The 20297-nt window shown below is 39.4% G+C and overlaps 1 protein-coding gene across 3 annotated transcripts in view; it reads left to right on the top strand.

Moving 5' to 3' along the window:
* Nucleotides 1-20297, top strand: part of ATP9A (ATPase phospholipid transporting 9A (putative)) — a 121223-nt gene that overhangs the window by 35606 nt on the left and 65320 nt on the right. For all 3 annotated transcript variants that reach the window (XM_044985598.1, XM_044985595.1, XM_044985597.1), the window contains exons 2-7: nucleotides 1031-1175; nucleotides 3389-3502; nucleotides 9115-9223; nucleotides 17749-17807; nucleotides 18903-18954; nucleotides 19918-20012. In XM_044985598.1, the coding sequence (XP_044841533.1) occupies nucleotides 1031-1175; nucleotides 3389-3502; nucleotides 9115-9223; nucleotides 17749-17807; nucleotides 18903-18954; nucleotides 19918-20012 (574 nt within the window). The remainder of the gene's footprint in view (nucleotides 1-1030; nucleotides 1176-3388; nucleotides 3503-9114; nucleotides 9224-17748; nucleotides 17808-18902; nucleotides 18955-19917; nucleotides 20013-20297) is intronic.

Raw genomic sequence — 20297 nt, forward strand, 5'->3', positions numbered from 1 at the left:
AAGTCTGCATCTTTTTTCAGTTTGTTTGCTTTGGACATTTAACATCTTTACCTTTCTATAGTCAGTTCACTTCCCCTTTTGTTCATGTGGATCTTCACACAGCACCCATGAAGTAATACAATGAAAAGCAACAACTCTTTTAGCAAAATATAGTCAGGGCAGTTTTGTGCCACTCAGGCCTAGATCCTGCAATTGGAGCAATGCAGAGAGAGTCCCAGCTACCCCACGTTTCCTTAGTTCCAGAAACTTGTTTTGACAGAAAAGGTCAAAACCAAACCAAACCAGAATCCTTCTTTGCTATCTGAGTTCCTTATATCTAAGGCTGCACCAGCCTATGATCTTTTCATGGTAATATGAGACTCCAGTTCGAGAATGATAGGAGAAAATGAATCTCAAATTAGAATTTCTCTGATGTTTACAATCTAATCTTGGAAGAGATGAGCTAACTCAATGTGTGGACTTGGGCGAGTCACGTTATCTCTCAGTGTTTGTTTCCTCACATCTAAAAAGGGAATAATAACGCATTACCCCATCTACCCTTCAGGAATGTTAATGAGGATTAACTAGTTAATATCTCTGCAGTGCTTTAAACATATAAAACACCATAAAAATGCTGCATATCATAACAGTAATACGATTTATATAGGGCCTTATTCATAGCCCAGGGAAATCTTTTCATTAATGGGTTTTGGCTCAGGCCTATAGTGCCTCAAGTGTGCTAGGTACTTTGCAGACCAATAAAGATTCCAGGGCTCAGCCCCATGGAGCTTACAATCTAAATTGACAGTGAACAGATAGAAGATGGCAAGTGATTTGAACAAGCAGCAATGCTCAGTATGCATCTGTAGTTTTTATATGGGTTTATTTAGCACTTTTGCTGGGGGACGATATGGGGGGAGAGTCTGTGTTTAATAAGCTTTGTGGAAGAAATGTGAGTTGTTTTGTTAAGTGAGGGCAGGGAACGTAGGCTGGATCATGGAGGGGGATAAAATGGAGACTTCTTCTTAAATTATATATGTCCTTCCAATAGGTGTTGTGAGTGTATGAGATGCTGCGGAAGAGGAGACCCAAGGCCTCGTACGGTTTGGCTTGGCCATCCAGAAAAAAGGGACCAGAGATACCCTCGCAATGTGATCAACAATCAGAAATACAACTTCTTTACATTTCTTCCTGGGGTATGTATGCCCATGAAACTTCATGTCTTCGTACCCCTAACATCTTCCTCGTTTTCAGTGATTTTTACAACATAGTGAATGCTGAACCTTAAGTCAGAGGAAAGAGCTAATATTCTGATCCTATAAAGTGGTTAGGAATATGCTTCATACACCTTGTCTAAACTCAGGGCTGTAACCAGAGCAGGGTAGCAGCCCAGGGCGCAAAGCTGTCAGGGCAGAAAAATGGAGTGGGGGGGAGGGAACGATAGGGGACGCAAATATGCTTGCTCACCCCTGGCACTAAAATGCCTAGTCACAGCACTGCCTAAACGTCACCTTTTGTTGAATGTAAAATTAACTAATAGTTTTTGTATGGTTGTAGAATAGATGCCATACAAATCTCATTGCTGTCTCTATGGGTGAAATTCACTCTGCCCAAAGCTTATGGGGTTTAAGGGAGAGGATGAATGGAATCTACCCCTGTCACATGGATGGACTGCATTGCAGCCCTTATGCTAATACTTTTGAAGCTCATGGGCTGGAATGGCAGCCAGAACACCTCTATATTGTTACATGGGGTTCTTGGTCCACTGAATCACACAGGCCCACATAGTCAGTCAGTTCTATGGCAGCCTATTAAGGGTTTCTTTCCAAACTTTACAGGCAGAGCAGACATGCTCTGGTGACTTTAGACCAGGGATCGGCAACCTTTTAGAAGTGGTGTGCCGAGTCTTCATTTATTCATTTTAATTTCAAGGTTTCACGTTCCAGTAACACATTTTAACGTTTTTAGAAGGTCTCTTTCTATAAGTCTATAATATATAACTAAACTATTGTTGTATGTAAAGTAAATGTTTAAGAAGCTGCATTTAAAATTAAATTAAAATGCAGAGCCTCTGGATGGGTGGCCAGGACCCGAGCACTGTGAGTGCTACTGAAAATCAGTTCATGTGCCACAGGTTGCCTACCAATGCTTTAGACTATTGCCTAGTGTCCAACATGTGTCTCTTAAGCAAGCTCATTGAGAAACTTCTCCTGGTGCTGGGATACAACTGATCAGATTGCAAATGCTCCTTAACGGGTTACCTGGCAGGTTTATTTCTTTTGGCCTATGGATAAGTTATCTCAGTGTAGCACCTGATGAGCTGGTCAGACAACCTGTTCATCAGATTTGACCACCTCCACTCTCACCCCCATATTATGCTTTTCTCAAATCTGTTTATTCATAGTTCTTCAATGAAGAGTTCTTATGAATGTGCGTGGGCATATGGATTTTTGCAAACTGCTCATAGCCAGTGCTCCTTTGAATATTTGATACTGGTTTGCGTGATTAGGCACCTAATTCACCTGGTATGTTTTCTCTTCTCTGATTGGATGATTTCACCTCTATAAATAAGAGGATTACCTGAAGAAATCACCGAGGCGCTGAATCTATTGAGGCTATTCTGCGGAGGGAGCACTTTATTTAGGGAGAGACACATGGCGAGTGCGACGCTGATTGGGGCAATTTTTGGACATCCCCTTGTTGCCCACCTGTTGGCTGTAGTTTGCTGTGTTACACTCTTCCTTGCTGGCTGGCACTGCTTCTTGCTGGCTCCAACTTCTCCCTGACAATGGCAACAGGGCAGATGGCCCTCCTCCTTATCAGCATCTCTTCTGTGTTGCATCCACAGGCTACCCTCTGGCCACAGAGCCATCACAATGCATGGCCAGATCACGTATGCCCTTTGCTTTCAGCTCACATTGTCATGGTCTGTCATCAGTTTAAAAGGAAAACCACTCCTTGATGAAACAGAGTTCTGACTGGTGGTGGTTCAGTATGCAAGGGTCAGTGGAGCTATTCTCAAAACCAGTTCAAGTTGAAACTGCATTTGTTTTAAATATATATTTAGAATATTTTTGAAGGCAAAACATCATGTTGGTTAGACATCCACTATTTACAGTTGCTGTCAGTTTTTTGACTGGTATTTGTCAAAAGTTAAAAGGTAAAATCATATGTATGTATTAAAGACTAACTACTGCAGAATCTGTTGTATAGCACAACTACATTTGTGTGCATGTTGTTATATTCACTAAGATGACCTTTTGGAAACTATTTCCAGCACTACTTTGCTATCATTATTTAGGATTTAGACATTACAGGAGCTAGCAGAAGTGAATGTCTCTTATCACTAGTTCAATATGCATAACTCTGAGATCGCCATTAACCTCTCCCCTCCTTCCTTTTTTTGTAGGTGCTGTTTAACCAGTTCAAATACTTTTTTAATCTTTACTTCTTACTTCTGGCCTGCTCTCAATTCGTCCCTGAAATGAGGCTTGGTGCACTTTACACGTATTGGGTTCCCTTGGTAGGTAATCTACGGTTTGTTTATTCAAGAAAGTTTCAGTGTTTGAATACAAAATGTCCTTTGTTGTCTTATCTCTCCGATCTAAGTAATTCTGTGTCTCACATGATTTTTTGGCAGCTTATTTTTAGGAAGTCTGCTCTCTAAATGTTCTGAGTGTAGATGTTCTCTCTTTTAAATTAATTTCATAAAGGTATGATAAGACTCTGCTACTTATACCCTCTTCATCTGAGTTAATAGGGGCATAATTCTTTGCCTCTTACACAACTGCCACTAGGCATACTCACCACTGGGGCAACTGGCCCACTTCTATACGCAGAAAAAGTGAGAGAATAAATGGCGAGCAAAGTAAACATCTTCCTGGCCCCTGTGAGTATTGGTCACAGCTGCTAAGTTATTAGAAAGTTAAAGGTGAAGATGGAGGGTCTGCGTCAGAGCATTATTATAGAGTTCTCAAATGTTTTCTATATAGCTCTTTTCTGCCTGCCCCTTACCTCTTGGTGTGCATATGAACCAAGCTCCCTTTCTGCTGGCAGCTGCTCAGAGGAACCTTGCCAGGCTTCTTTTTCCAGTGGAAGTCAGGATGGTAAGGTGTCAGGAGATGACTTTTTTAACATTTAGGTCCCTGTTTTCAGAATTGTGTTCATTTGCATGTATATGTACATAGGCATGCCTGGGCAGTCATGACAGATATGCATATCAGATCTCCAGTAAGATGTGCATGTAATTCTAAAACTCTGGACGTTGGGTTTTATAGCTGACTTCCTTGAATCCATTGACTGTAGAAAGACGAGGAGTACTTGTGGCACCTTAGAGATTAACAGATGTATTTGAGCATAAGCTTTTGTGGGCTAAAACCCACTTCATCAGATGCATGCCGTGGAAAATACAGTAGGAAGATATATATATATACACAGAGAACATGAATAAATGGGTGTTGCCATACCAAGTATAACATGAGTAATCAATTAAGGTGGGCTATTAGCAGCAGGAGGAAAAAAAAACACTTCTGTAGTGTTAATCAGGATGGCCCATTTCCAACAGTTGACAAGAAGGTGTGAGTAAGGGTAGGGGAAAAAAATTAGCATGGGGAAATAGTTTTTACTTTGTGTAATGACCCATCCACTCCCAGTCTTTATTCAAGCCTAATTTAATGGTGTCCAGTTTGCAAATTAATTCCAATTCTGTAGTTTTTCATTGGAGTCTGTTTTTGAAGTTTTTTTTTTTTGTTGCAGTATTGTGACTGTGAGGTCTGTAATTGAGTGACCAGGGAGGCTGAAGTGTTCTCCGACTGGTTTTTGACTGTTATAATTCTTGACATCTGGGGCAATAGAAATAACTGTTTAGTAGCAGACCAGATAAAAGGGGGTGGTGATCTTAAAAAAAAAAAAAAAAAAAAAAGACACAGCATTGATTTTTTGGGAGGGCGGGGGGTGGGGAGAAGAGTTAAAAAGGCACAATAAGGAGTGATTGAATGGAATGATAAGATAATTTAAACTATGTGGCCAATGCACATAGGAATGCACTGCACAAGCCAATTGAAGCTACAACAGCCACTTAAAAATCTGTGCACCTCTATACTTTTTTCCCTTCCACTTCCAGTAAGCAGCCTCCTGCGGGTTTACATCCCTCTCTTGCACATGAGGTCAGCTGGTAGTTAATCACCAAGAAATATCGTATGTTTTCTGCATAGTATTTTAAGTACATTAACAGTTCAGCTTTGATAAACAAATGGCAGAAAACACTTGCATCAAACCTGTGCTGCCATCTGTCTTCACTCAGCAGGGCTGCAAATGAACTGTAGTTATCTGGATCTTCCAACAGATTTTAGAAATCCTTGGGTATAACTTGTTGCTTTTAATATAGGAAGCAAAAACATATTTAAAATAACCACAAATCCGCAATGATTTTAAAGAGGACACTTTTAGGCTGCTCTTTGGAAATCACTGGTGGTAAAATTCCTGCAGTAGTGATGGTAAAACATTCTCCCCATTTTCAACTGAATTGGGAAAAATGATTTCCATTAAATTTACCTCAATCTGATAATCCTGTTTGCAAAAGCAAACTGATATCCCAGAAGTAAAGAATATAAAGAAGTTGCTACTAAAACTCTGCTGGTAGTCAGCCCTGTATCTGGTCGAATTCATGTTTTGGCATATATTATAACAAAGTTATTGTATTTGTCCTGTTTAGGAAAAGTGAGTGTGTCACAAACTAGTTTGAACAAGCCCCCCATCCCCCCCCCCCATTCTCCAACAATTTTTTTTGTAAAATCCTATAAGCAATTGTGTTTTGTCTAGGCCAGATGAGCAATTAGGATTCAGCATATGAGCTGCCAGAGAGTAGTATAAGAAAGGTCTTTGTTCATTACTGACTGCTGATACAAGTGTTTGGTATAGAATGACATACATGATGGCATAGTGAGGCAGCACATGTGGGAATATTTTTGGACGATTATTTGAAATTCAGCTACCCAAACTCTTTAGATTACTGATCCACAAAGCAAGCTAAAAATAATCAACACAGATTGTTTCTTTCCTTTTTGTCTGAAAGCACCTAGGAGTTTCTGAAATCATTAAGTGACAGAGAAACCTTGTCTTTTTTTGCTTGTCAGTTACCCAACTGACAAATGTTTGAGTGGCCCAAAGTGAAATGTACTGACCCTAGCCCTTTTGGAATGAAATGCTTCTATCAAAAGATCATTTTGTATATTATTGACTTCCTGGCTTCTGTAATATGAATCTGTTCTATGCCATGTTTACATTATTAAAGCAATTCCAAGCCTTAAGGCAGTGTTTCTCAAACTGGGGTTGCCACTTGTGTAGGGAAAGGCCCTGGTGGGCCGGGCTGATTTGTTTACCTGCCCCATCCGCAGGTCCAGCCGATCACGGCTCCCAGTGGCTGCGGTTCGCTGCTGCAAGCCAATGGGGGCTTCTGGAAGGGCGGCCAGTAAGTCCCTCGGCCCGCACCACTTCCAGCAGCTCCCATTGGCCTGGAGCAGCGAACCACGGCCAGTGGGAGCCGTGATTGGCTGGACCTGCGGACGGGGCAGGTAAACAAACTGGCCTGGCCCGCCAAGGGCTTTCCCTACACAAGCGGTGACCCCAGTTTGAGAAACACTGCCTTAAGGACATATTCTCTCTTGATGTAAGAAAATAATTCCTGTTAATGTTAATGGGCATTATGTATGGAAGGTAATGAGAGACTGTCTCAGTAGTTTGTATATTTGACCAACTCTCTTTTCTCCACAGCAAAGCTGGTAGGATTATTTTTTTGTCAAAACGTTTGTTTTTTTTTGGTGAAAAATGGCTTTTATTTTCATTTTGGCGAAAAATATATTGGGAACTTTTTAATGGTGGTCACACAATGGAGACTCAAAATTTTCAGTATATTGGGGTTTTGTCATAGAAGTAGAAGTTTATGCAGGAAATTTTGAAAACTTTAAAAGAAAATTCTTATAAAAAATTAGCATTTTTTGACCAGTCCTTCTCTATTGTACAGGCAGAAAGTTGCCATTAACATTAATTGGCACTGTGTATAATTTGTGGAATTATTAGGATCATTATTATCTATTATTAGAATAGGTACCAAAGTGTATTATTTGCTAAATACTCAACTGTCCTTGAAAAGAGGGTTGGGGGGCTTAATATTTTAAATCATGTTTATCTTAATTAAGCCTCCTGCAGTCTAATAAACAGGAAAGTTTTGAGGCTGAAACTTTCAAAAGAGCTTGAGTTAGGTCCTTTTGAAAATGCCCCCTTTAAATAATGCAAATGCATGCAATACCTTCTGCATTTCAAAGCTAATGTCAATTTTTTCCTCCTAATGTATCCTGCGGTTGTGCACTGATACATATGAACTGTAGTTAAGACACTGCACAATTTTATTACAGTGTTGTATGTTTTAGGTGAGACTGTGTGCGCAAAAACCAAACCTATAAGAATGTCTGAGTTTAATTGCAGAAAATGCTCTCCTTCCCTTTCAGTAAACCAGAGACAGTTTCTTGTTTGGGAAGAAAAAAAAAAAAGATGGAGGGAGTACATGTGAAAAGGTTAATTATTGTCAGTGTCAGGTAGTAATATTGTCAGCACTGTATGCCCAAGGTTTTCCAAAGTGATCAGTAATTTTTCGGTGCCTGACTTGAGGTGTCTTAAAGAGGCCTGATTTTCAAAGGGTGGGCACTCAGCACTTTCTGAAAATCAAGTCCCTTGAAAGGTATCTTAAGTTGGGCACCCAAAAATTCATTAACCACATTGGAAATTCTTATCCCATTTGTTTATTTACCCATCATTATTTATAAATCTGTCTGTGGTTTTGTCTTTTATTGCATGTTTCAACTGTCATGCTTTTAAACAATTTAAAAAAATGGAATTTGATTGGATATCTAACAGATGCATTGGTTGACAAGAACCCTGCTGCCTGATTACAAGATTCTGTAATATGAATTTTCACATGGAGTATAAAGCGCTCGCAGCTCTGTTCATTGACATGCCAGATTTAGCAGTGTAGTGAATCAGAGCTGAATAATGTCAGGTATAAAATGAGTTTGTGATACTTGCCCATAGAGGGAGTTGCTTTGTCTGAGCTCTGCTTATTTTTGGAGTTTGGTAATACTAAAAGTATGATGTGTATGTTCTCCATGCTGTAAGAAACTGAAATAGTTCCTCACGTCTATAGAAGAGAATGATCTATGCCAATCCTGCCAATGCTTTAGTACTGTGAATAGTCACATTAATTTTGAGGCACTACTCATGGTAATAAAGTTAGGTACTTGTATGTTTGTAGGATCAAATTAGATGAACTATCTTGGATGGTCTTGTGCTTAAGGCACAAGACAAGGTCTTGGGAGATCTGGCAATGTAGTGGGTTTCCTTTGTGATCTGGGGCAAGCCACAGCGGCCCAGACCTTTCAGTGTATTTAGGCATCTAACTCCCTTTGATTTCATTGGGGGTTAGCCCATATTTATGCTAGAGTGGCACGACTACAGCTCTGAAGCTTTTCCTCTGTAGACACGTAGTATAGATGCTTCCTACATCAACAGAAAGGGTTTTTCCATCAATGTAGGTAATTGATCTCTCCAAAAGGCAGTAACTAGATCAATGGAAGGATTCTTCCATCAATCTGGCTGTGTCTGCAGCGGGGGGTTAGGTCAACCTAAATATGTCATGCAGGGTGAGAAATTTTTCAAAGCCCTGAGTGACGTAACTAGGTTGACCTAAGTTTTAGATGTAGACCAGGTTATGCACCTGAATACCTGCTAGGAGCCGGGCCTTAATCTCTCTCTGCCTCAGTTCCCATCTGTAAAATGGAAATAAAACTTCCCTACCTTACAAGGCTGTTGCGAGGGTAAATTGTTTATGATGTGCCTGGCAAGCAGCACAGAAAGCCTATAAATAAAACGATATTTTAAAAATGTGAGTGTATTGTTATCTTGCTATCAGGGTTCTGTATAACACTCATCAGAATAATTAAGCAATAAGAAGTCAGGAAAACAAGACTAAAACATTGAGCATAGGCATGGGCATTGGTCAGTATCGTGTATTACACCGATCTGAGACAGATGATGTTTTCTGGCCTCTTACCCATTTAGTTTTTTTCTCCTCTCCCCCTTTAGGGTTTTGTGCTTGCAGTTACCATCATTCGTGAGGCAGTGGAGGAGATCCGTTGTTACACACGCGACAAAGAAGTAAACTCCCAGATCTACAGCAAGCTCGCAGCAAGAGGTCAGCTCTTTGGCTCCAGCTCTCTGCCTCTGCCCCACTGTATCCTGTAGCAGACTGCTGGAATAGCAGGAGTTGCAACTCAATCAACTGCTGCTGACAGTCAGAGAAGCAGAGTTCAAGGAGGGCGGGAGGGTTACAGGCATGCAGGCACGTGGCTTAATGTCCACTTTGTTGCTTTTAGCACTAGAGAGTCATCTGCAGGTCTCGGTAGACTTGCAGATACCTTCTTGCATAACTACAGTTGAAGCTGCCAGTTATTGAACGTTCCCCTAGGAAATAAATCGAGAGCAAATGTGAATGGGCAAGTTATTTCAAGTAACTTCGGGACACATTGTATGCAGAATGATCAGAATCTCAGTATTCTATTTATAGGGTGTGTGAGGCTGTATTTGGTGCTGTGCAGGCTGAATGGAAAGATGCAGTTTCTTTCCATACATTTAAAATTTAAATTACACACAGACACACCAGTCCAGACAAACATTGGATGTAGGTTGAACTTTCAGGCAGATCAGGCTCTTGAAAACTGATAGGCCTAAATCACAGCCCATTGTAAAATCTGTGCCCTGACCTTGTCTTTGTGGTACCATGGCATGTTGGAGAAAATGGAACCTGGAACTGAATCACCTTGAGTTTGCTTTAGCAAAATGAAAGCAAAGTATCCTTGTCCCTCCTCTACTATAGATCCTTTAATTGGCTGATTATCAGTGAATGGCCTCGTGGGAGCAGTGCCCTTTAAAGGAAGGGAAGTCCCTCAGTGGCCAAGGAAAGGGAGGGGGAGATGCAAGTGCAGGAAGTAGATTGTAGATGGAATGAAGGCAAAACTAGGCCTTTGGTAGCTATCGTGTGGGGGGTTCAAAATTGTATTTTATTCACATGAGTAGTCACGCATGAGTCTTTCAGTAATACTTTTGCTTTCCAGGAACACTTCCTTGCTTGTGTGGAAGGAAATTGCTCTGCTGTGTGCAGTGAAAGATTTTCACAAACCAATATCTAATAAGGTTGCTGAAGTAAATATAACCCAGATACAAAATACACAACTAGCGCATAACCATTAATAACTAACGAAAGAAAGAAAACTGCAGATTATCGGTGGTAGTTATTTACTTAAACGTTCTAATAACCTTGTCTTGGCTTAAAAACTTTCCAGACAGCAGCTAGTCAAAGGTAGATGCAACAGATGAGGGTGGGAGGGGGCTGGTTCAGCATGGTCCAGGGGCAATTAGAAGGACACAGTGTAACTAGTTAAGATAATTTACATACACATCCATTATTACCCCAACGCTTTATACATGCACTTGACTATGACATGAAAATTCACCTTACATGTTACCTTAGCTATGACCCTACTATACATACTTAGGAACTCTTTCAACATATGCGTCACTAATTATATTCTTCTTATAACTATGTCAAATATATAATTAGTGACCTAAGTGCTGAAGGAGTTCATAAGTGTATATGTCAGCGTTAAGGTGACTGTAACATATAAGGTGACTTTTCAGGTGTTAATATTATCTTTAAACCAGATGTGTGAGAAGGGATAATAAAATGTATGTAAGCAATTTCATTATTTCCAGTTAGGTTTTTTTATGCTTACATTTTTTTAATGTATCAGAGGGGTAGCCGTGTTAGTCTGGTTCTGTAGAAGCAGCAAAGAATCCTGCGGCACCTTATAGACTAACAGACGTTTTGCAGCATGAGCTTTCGTGGGTGAATACCCACTTCTTCGGATGCAAGTGGGTATTCACTTTTTTTAATGGTAACAATGGCTTTACTTATTTTGTGGAAGAGTTAAGCAGCCTGAACTCTAATTTTTGTGTACGTGTTTGTGATTGTATGAAAGAAATGGAGCCCTGAAAGCATAACGCAGGCTGGGGTAGAAAATACTTTGCACCAAGCTCCTTGGAGATCGTGTAGAGAAAAGTATGGTGTCATGCTCTCCTTTCTGATGTGTGTAGGAGGAGTAGAAGAACTCTGCTCTTGCCTATCTTAGGATATGTCATCTGGCTACGTGCCAAATTCCAGTTTCTACCTGGCTCTACTGGCCATGCACTTCCATAATCCTGCTGCCACCACCGGACCCTCTTTGCCAGAAAGCTCACGCCTTAGTGTGTTACACACCAGTGCTTTGTTGTGAAAAATATTGCATGTTGACATTCAACTAATATTTTTGAATGTGGTTTTCATGACAGCAACAGAAACATTAAGCAGGGATATTGCTAATAACTTTTTGTGTATTTTTAATATATTTTGTTTAGCTGCCCCTGCTTTGAACTCTGAGCAGTTCAGACTGTTAAGTCATTTATAAGCCAAAAATAAAATAGACACTAGATCAAAATTTTAATAGGGTCATTTCCAGACAGTTAAACTATAGGATAGATTCACTTCAGACTTTCTCAAAAATTTATTCTGTACCCTAAGTATTAGTGGTGTGATTTTTTTGTTCGGATCATTATATATATTATGCCTAACAAAGAAGTGTAAATCCCACTTTAACTGAAGAATGATAGTTTTAACCATGGCATAGCTAGCAGTGCTGCCCAATGATGATAGGAGCTTTTTTTTAAATTTTTTTTATTTTTAAATTAAGTAGCTTCTTTTTTGGGGTTCAGTCCTCTTTGATATAAAAAATGTAGCCTGTCAATTTGAAGGTGCAGTGATCTGAGCATGTATGTAAAACAAGCTGCATGTGTGATTCATGCTATGAATTTTTGCAATTTTGAGAACAAGCCTTCTTTTGCATGTAATTGCTTAAGATTATGCATACTTCATAGGCCAGGAACTGTGAGGCTGCTGTGGAATAAGCCATTGCAGTTGCTGAATATTAAATCCCCTTTTAATAACATGTTCTCACTACAACATTTAAAATGCTTGGCAACCAGCAAAAGTCCCATCAAAGAGTGGTTTACTACATCTATTTAAAGGTATAAAAGAGTTGCCTTCTGTGTTCTATTCATTGATCTATAAGGGGCCTGACCTTTTCTTAGTTCTTTTCATATTGCAATTACGTTTCCCATGAATGATTTTCCCTCTCTTCCTCCTTAACTTCACTAATTCTTGAAAGAAACTGAGTGGGATGGGCAGCTGGACGCTAGCATATAATACAAGCAATTTCATTAATTTTTAAAAATATATTTGGTAAGGGAGCACTAATGAGACACTACAGTAGCCCAGTCAGAACAGAATATAGAAAGAGAGCATCATGAAGCTATTTATTGTAAGGCTCTGATGTTCAGTGGGCACATGAGTAGTGATTATCTCAACTTTTAAAATAAGTATTTGCATAACAATTTTTGGGAAAGTTAAATGGAAGCGAGCAACTTTCAGGGGCTTAATTGTCAGCTGCCAGTAACCTCAGACGATCAGGCCCCAGGTGTATGAAAGTCACCAGTAGCATAGTAATAGAATCTTATGACCATTAATTTTAATTTTGGGTTAATTTACGAAAACTCCAGATACTTAGATTGTAAGCTGTTTGGTGCAAGGAATGTGTTTTTGGATATGTTTCTACAGCAGCTAGCACGATAGGGTGTGGCCAGTGACTGGGACTCCAAGGTACTATCATTATACAAATAACAAGAGCGTATCACATTGGCAAGGGCAGTCGAGGAGACAGTACCAGTAACTTAAAGCCTTTTAAAAGGTTGCTGTGTGTTTTTAATTCAGGACAATTTCACCCCTGTAGATGGCCATCAGCATGGGAGAGGGAGAATAAGGAGTGAAACTCAACACAGCTATACTTGAGGAATAACTGTGGCAGAACTAATTTCTCATTATAATTTCCTGTTGAATATTCTTATCTCTGCTGTTGAATGTCTCTAAATTGTTACAAAATCTAGAACTTGTGTAGTTTTTCTCTCTTCTCCCCACTGCCCCGTGGACACAAATCTAGGCAGCTTAGTCAGAGTTAAGCATGAACTTAAGGCTATGTCACCACGTGAGATATTAAAGCGGCAGAGCTGTACCGATGCAGCTGCGCTGCTGTAAGATCTCTCGTGTAGCTGCTCTTTGCTGATGGGAGAGAGCTCTCCTGTCGACATAATTGAACCAACAAGCAACGGTAGCTGTGTTGGCGAGAGAATCTCTTCTCCCTGACTTAGCGCTGTGCACACTATCACTTATGCAGGCGAAACTTGCTCAGGGGTGTGTTTTTTGGTTTTTTGGTTTTTTTTTCCCACACCCACCGAGCGACGTAAGTTTTGCTGACATAAGTGGTAGTGGAGACATGGCCTTCATCAGTGAGACTTAAGCGCATGCTTATGTGCTTTCCTGTATAGGGATGGATTTAAAAAGAGGCTTAGATGCTTCCCTGAATTAGCATCATCTTGTCATCTTCTGTGCATCTTTCTCCTGCTTTGAATCCTGCCAGTTCATTCTCTGCAGAGATCTGGGTTTTCTGTTCACTTGAACAGTCTCTTGTTCATGCACTTCCAAACACAAGTTATTTCACCAATCATACATAAAGATCTCGCCAGCATGCCCTACTGCAACACCTTTGGTAGCTTGCAATTATTTGCAGTTTTGCTCCTGTTCACCAATTTTCTAATGCATCCGTCTGGATAACCTCTTTAAGATTGAATAAGCTGGTTTCTTGATAGCGAAAAAGGGAGAATCCTCTTTGGTCACTTCTTATTTGGAATATAGTAGCCAAACTCCAATACTGGTATAATAATAATAAATTAATAATTTCCTTACTGTAGAAGGCTGTATCCTTTATTCTGCATAAGAGAGCAATTATTACTGAACCTATTTTGCCTTTTTTTAATGGGCTGCTGTTGTTACCTCTTTGATCCCTTCAATATTTTAGTTAAAAATCAGCAAACTTCTAGAAAGTTAAAGTAATGTTTTACAGGACAGTTGTTTCGATTATAATGGACAACAATCACATTTCAATCCCTTATTCACAAACCTACAGGACCACTTTTGTTATAAAATCTGCAGGCGGAGTTTCTGCTTGATAGAGAGCTAGGTCTTTGCTTACAATTCCAGGATTGTTCTGGTTTCCTCTCACTTTTTTCCCTTCCCTGGGCAACAGAGCATAATAGAGAAACTACACAAATAGTAAGAAATGTGAAAAGAACTCCTACCGAGGGGGTGCTCCTTAAGATACAGATCACTGGCATTTACCAGCCATATAAAAACAATATTTTCCCAACCTCTCTCTGCCATGCTCCACAGTTTATATAGTGTTAGGCTGTAGAAGCCAAAAGCTTAATGGAATGGATAAAAAAAGAAGCTATTTTTGATTCTAGGGTGCATTTGACTTGTTTTCATAAACATTTGGCTTCAACTTTTAATTCCAAATGAAGAGTGTTTTGATCTCTGCTGTGATAAAGGCTGTGGAAATCCCACATGAAATCTCCATAAAGGCCCTTGTATGGTAGAAAGAGACATTTCCTCTTGCTGGTATGTTTGACAATTTAAATAATCTGCATAATGGTGTGTTTATCACACCGCAGATCTGGTAGAAATTTAAAAGCCCATAGCTGCGTGGTGGAGTGAAATATTTCCACACTAGCATGCACATTTTCTGTCTTTTGTCAGACACAAATAGCATGTTTCAGGGCACATCAAAAGTTAACATCAAGAAACTTGAGGGAATGATATTTGGTTTTGTATACAAGAAGGGGCATACACATTCCTTTGTTTCAGGAAAACGGAACAAGTCCTGTCTCACATTTTAAGAATGAAACCAATACTGTTTAAAAAAAACCAAAACCCTCATGTAACTTAATGGAGCAGGATTTTGTGATCTGAGTTTTGTGTTAAGCATTCTAATGAACTTCAGAAAATGAAGGCCTTAAAATATAACATTTAAAGTATTTTTAATTTAATCCTTGTTAAATCTGGATTGTTTTAAAAATCCATGTACATTGCTGCTTGTCAAAGAACAGTACTGTTTCATGCATTTATGAAAGCATCCATATTTTATATAAAAGTATCTTATTATTTTTTACAATAGTAGAAAATTACTGAGAATGATATTGAAGCATTTGTGTTATTGGGTATCTCAAATGTGCATAAGCAAATTCCCGTATTCAGTAGCTGATTTAAAAACAAACTATAGAATTCCCAAGATTAAAATAAAACTAATTTTAGTAAATTGCTTTATGGGAGTCCTGAGTCAAAGGAAACATCTGGTCCTGTCTTCTTAGTGTGACATATGGTTTTTGCCATAAGATGTCATCCATGAGGGGCCATGAATTTGGTTGGTAAAGAAAATTAGCTTTGCTAGTTAAAAGGGAGAGGGTGTATCTCACACAACAGGCTTCTTTAGAGAGTGCAGATCAGTTAGAAAGATATTTCTGTCATCTGTCCCTTTTTCCTTAAAAGTGCCAACATTGAGATGCTTATGGGATGAGACCATGAATAACGACCAAGGTGTATTTACTTGTAGTAGGTTGTATTGTCATTTCCCAGATGCTGATGTATGAGGGTCCGTAAAGCTTTTTATGCATGTGATGGAAGTTACAAGGTGGTGATGTCCAGGGGTTTTCAAACTTTTTCCTAGTGTGAACCGTGTTTAATTCAGCTTGTCTCATTAACACTTCCTCTCCATTTGCAATGCCACAGACCATTTCCCTTCCTACTCATGACTGCCTAACATCCCTGTGGCTCACATGGAAAAGTGATGCTAGGAGAGTATGTCAAGTATTTAAAATGACTTGCAGTTAAATTTAGAAGCTGGAATTGAGGGGCCAGCACATTCTGACCACCCAGTTCTCCATATACCCCCCACTCAGTGCTCTGTGCACCATGGTTTGGGAATCTCTGTAGCTACGAGGAAGGAGTGCCTAGGGCTTCCTTCCCTGTACAGTAGAGTATTCACCAGTGTTCTCTATTATTCCGTGAATGACAATATGAGGAGGAAAGAGATGTTACCTGCCAGATCATTTTAGTATCCTAATGTATCATGTTGTATAGGGCATACAGAAGGGGTCTAGAAGTGCTGCATTCCCTGTAAGCCTCTCCATGGAAGGTAATGGACTCTAATCCCTTGGTATGCTGCCTGCCCTGCCAGCTATTGATTCGGTAGCCCAATATTCGTTCTGTTTACCTTCGTTAATTAAATTCTCATGAGCCAAAGCTCAAGATCTGTGAAGACCTACAAGATATTTGTAAATGGACCTTGACTGCTTATAATTTGTAGCAATAATTACAGCAGGTAAGGAAGTCTGCGTTTATTAGCAGAAGTGATGAGGGATGTTGTTCGAGACACAGTGTGTCACCAAAGCAGCAGGCTGCCCAGCAGCTTAGAATGGCTTTCATTGTTAATTTGGAGCAGAAACACTGAAGCATATCCTGAGAGGGATGCTAATGAAGGGACTGCCAGTAGTAAAATCCCAGTGACCTTTGTGCTTTGTGCTAATTTCCCCCACCCTTTTTTTTTTCACCCCCTTTCTGAGCTGGTAGCTGGCCCGTTAGCCAATGAATTGCAAATTACAGTAGGAGTGTTGTCCATGCTGGGGTTCTGCCTGGCATGAACTCCCACGAGTCTCCCCCCTTCTACCCAAAGCACAACAGATTAAAGAGGCTTTTGTTGAATATAGCAGGCAGCCACATAAAGCAGAGTTCAAATTAACTGATAATAAATCATTAGTCTCCATGAGAAGCCAAATCTAGAACTGGCTAATGATTTAAAATTACTAGCCAATTGTTAAATTAATTCTCTGGTTTAAAACAACTGGTAAAAATGCTTGACAACTGCAAGGGAATAAATGTTTACATGTTCTTGTGAGGGGGCATATCTTATAGTGTTTATTCAGACAAAGCTCTCGTTGTCACAAAGGAATGACTGCAGAATTTGGCCTGCTATAAGGTTGCAATACAAAAAGGAATTTAACCGTGAGTTAAGGTTGACGTGTCTGTTTTAATTATTGTGGTCAGGCATTATATTGAATATGTAAGCCTCAATTTTCCACTTACCTGGCTGAAAAGAAACACCAGAAATTCATAGCTCCCTGTTACATTCTCATTGCACCACAGTCTGCCTAACAAGTTTTGAAAGCATTTTTAAATTCATGGATGCTAAGCACTATAAAAATAATGGAATGACTTCACCCTGTTGGGTCATCACTTGGGATTGAACCTCAGATCTCCAGCACCAAAGCATAGGCCTCTACCACTTTAACTAAAGCATCAGGTAGAAGTAGTATGGACCAGCTCTGTGTGTTATAGAATTGTTACTGGCCACCTTCAAAATAACAAATTTAAAGTACGTATTCCCAAACAGGTTTCAGAGTAGCAGCCGTGTTGGTGTGTATCTGCAAAAAGAACAGGAGTACTTGTGGAATCTTAGAGACTAACAGATTTATTAGAGCATAAGCTTTCGTGGGCTACAGCCCACTTCATCGGATAAATTTGTTAGTCTCTAACGTGCCACAGGTACTCCTGTTCTTATTCCCAAACAGTTTCCAGTATAGCTTTGATGGACCTTTAGCTAAAGATTCTGCTCAGCTGTGTATTTATACTGTATCTTTTGCTGAAAAGGTTGTAATTTACTGAAGTTTGTTTCACTTCTGCAGGAACTGTGAAGGTGAAGAGTTCTAGTATCCAAGTAGGGGACCTTATCATTGTTGAAAAGGTTTGTGTGGATTTGTATTAATTATGTGTGTGTGTGGGGGGTGGGGTGGGGGATTAGTTTGTAAAATACTTTTCTCACACAATCAATATGAATATTTCACTAAAATCTGTCATGTCACTGTTTTTTTTTACAATGGCTAAAATCGAGTTCTGGATTTTAGTGATGATCTTTAATCATCTCTCCTAGTAATAGTCCCTTTTCCATAATTTTACACTCTATTCAATACTTCTCAATAAAGTTTCTAGAAATTGGAACAAATTTCTCTATGAAAGCCTATGATCTGAGGTTCCACTTACCTCTGCATGACAAGATAACACCCCACATGGTCCTACATCTGTAGTAGGCCAAATTCTTGATCCAAGTGCATCAACAAAATGTGCACACAAATGCTTGTAACTGAGTGTTTGGGGATACACCAGGACCCACTTGCCCTGAGCAGGTACCTACATTGCATGTGCAAATCCATTATCCCTGTATGAAGCTTGATGGATTGTCCCTTGCAGAATATTGTAAGTATCTGTAGTTGACTGCAAATTGAAAACCTAGAAAACTATGTACTTTATATGACCTCAGATGCCCCTGTATCAACTTACCCTTTTGTTCAGAGGATGATTTTCACGGACTTCCACTTTCTGTTTCTGCAGATGTCTATCAGCAGTAATATGACAAACATCTTGTACAGATGAGTGGTAAACAGAACTTGTATAGAAGAAAGCACATGCATGTCTCTTTTTACTAGAATAGGGCTTCTTGCAAGGAAGCCAGTACAGGTTTTAAGCTCCTAATGCTGGATTGTTTGAAAAGCTCCAGAGCTAATGGATGAGTTTTTTTGAAAACCTAGAGCCTGAGCCAGCTCCCATTGAAATCGATGAGAGCTGGATCCTAATATCTTTGTCTTTGGATTTCTGCAGTGAACTAGCACATGTAGAGGGAAGAGATCCTGTTTTAGGATTCAAAATAAAATAAATCCTGAACCCCAACTGGACAAAGAATTAAATATTCTTTTTAAAAAAACCTTTGTTTTATGTCATGGGGGTAGGGGTACATGAATGTGCATACACCTATGCACAATAACAGCCTTTCTTTTTGTAACAGAACCAGCGGGTCCCTGCAGACATGATCTTCCTGAGGACGTCAGAAAAGAATGGTAAACATCTGGAACTAATTGTGAAAATAACCATTAACCTTTCACTGGTTATTTGGGAAAAAAATCATCATTTGAAAATGTAACAGAAACAATACAGTTTTAGAGTTAGGGAAGCAGACGACCGCAAACACTTGATGGAGTGGCTATTTTGTGTTGTTTTTGTTTGTTATATTCTAATAGTTTTTGAAAATTAAAGGATGTAGTCAGTTGACCTTTAGGTTGAGTCACAGTTAGTGAAATCACACATTTGCTTTCGTTACATGGAGGATTAGCTATATGGTTAGACCTGCCATTCAGCTTTGTCCTGCTGAGATGCAGGATAGTTTGGGTAAATGTTTAATCAGAGGGCTTAGAAAATAGGTTGAATATATCTTACAGATGGAGTACATTGATTTACTGTATTCTGTAGTATAAAAGGAAAGGAGTGCTTGACTCCTCACGAATAACATGGCTTCCATGCCTTAGGGACCCCTATTGTGCGTCTGTAATATGGTTTATTAAATGAACAGTTGCCAGGAGCACTATTCTTTTAAAAGTCACACTCATTTCTCTTTGTGTCCATTGAAATTGTTGCCAGACCGATAGCGTTTGTAACTCAAAACAGCCTTAACATACATAAGGTAGTATACACCTTACCTGTCAACCAGCACTGTATCCAAATGTCTCTGACTAGCTATTATATATGTTGTAGCCTCCTAAAATTATATTTATTTTTTTACTTTGATTTGTTTGCTTCATATAAGCCAAACTTTCAGTTAAGTTGTTTGTTTGTTTCCTTAGTCTTGGCTTACTTAAATAGCTGGAGTCTCAAGAAACTTTTCATCTAAATTCCTTGGAAACGTTACTCTTAGCTTGTGTTTTCATAGGAAGAAATGTGTCCTATCTCAGGAACTAATTCCATAAACTGTATACATACTTATGATAGAATTAAAAAGACCATTAACAAATGTTGAACATCCACAGGCTCTTGCTTCCTCCGGACTGATCAGCTAGATGGTGAAACAGACTGGAAGCTGCGACTGCCAGTTGCCTGCACTCAGAGATTACCCACCGCTTCTGTAAGTAGTTTCCTAGTAAAAGACTTTTTTGAATTAACTGTTTCTCAGTATGTCATGAACAATTGAAAGTGTATGTAATCAGCTAAAAGGGGAAAAATGTGTTTTCTGTCTGGCTTTCACAGAAGGCAAAATAATTGCCATTTTGGAATCAGAATTGAAGACTTGGAAAATTATTTGCACACTTGATCCTCCTACTAATATTTGCACTGTGGGGGGCGGGAATGCATTCTTCCACAAGATCATGGTTGCTTGATTTTTTTGTTTGGTTGTTTTTTTTTCCTGTTT

The sequence above is a fragment of the Mauremys mutica genome, chromosome 13 (genome assembly GCF_020497125.1).
Source record: "Mauremys mutica isolate MM-2020 ecotype Southern chromosome 13, ASM2049712v1, whole genome shotgun sequence".
NCBI lineage: Eukaryota > Metazoa > Chordata > Testudines > Geoemydidae > Mauremys > Mauremys mutica.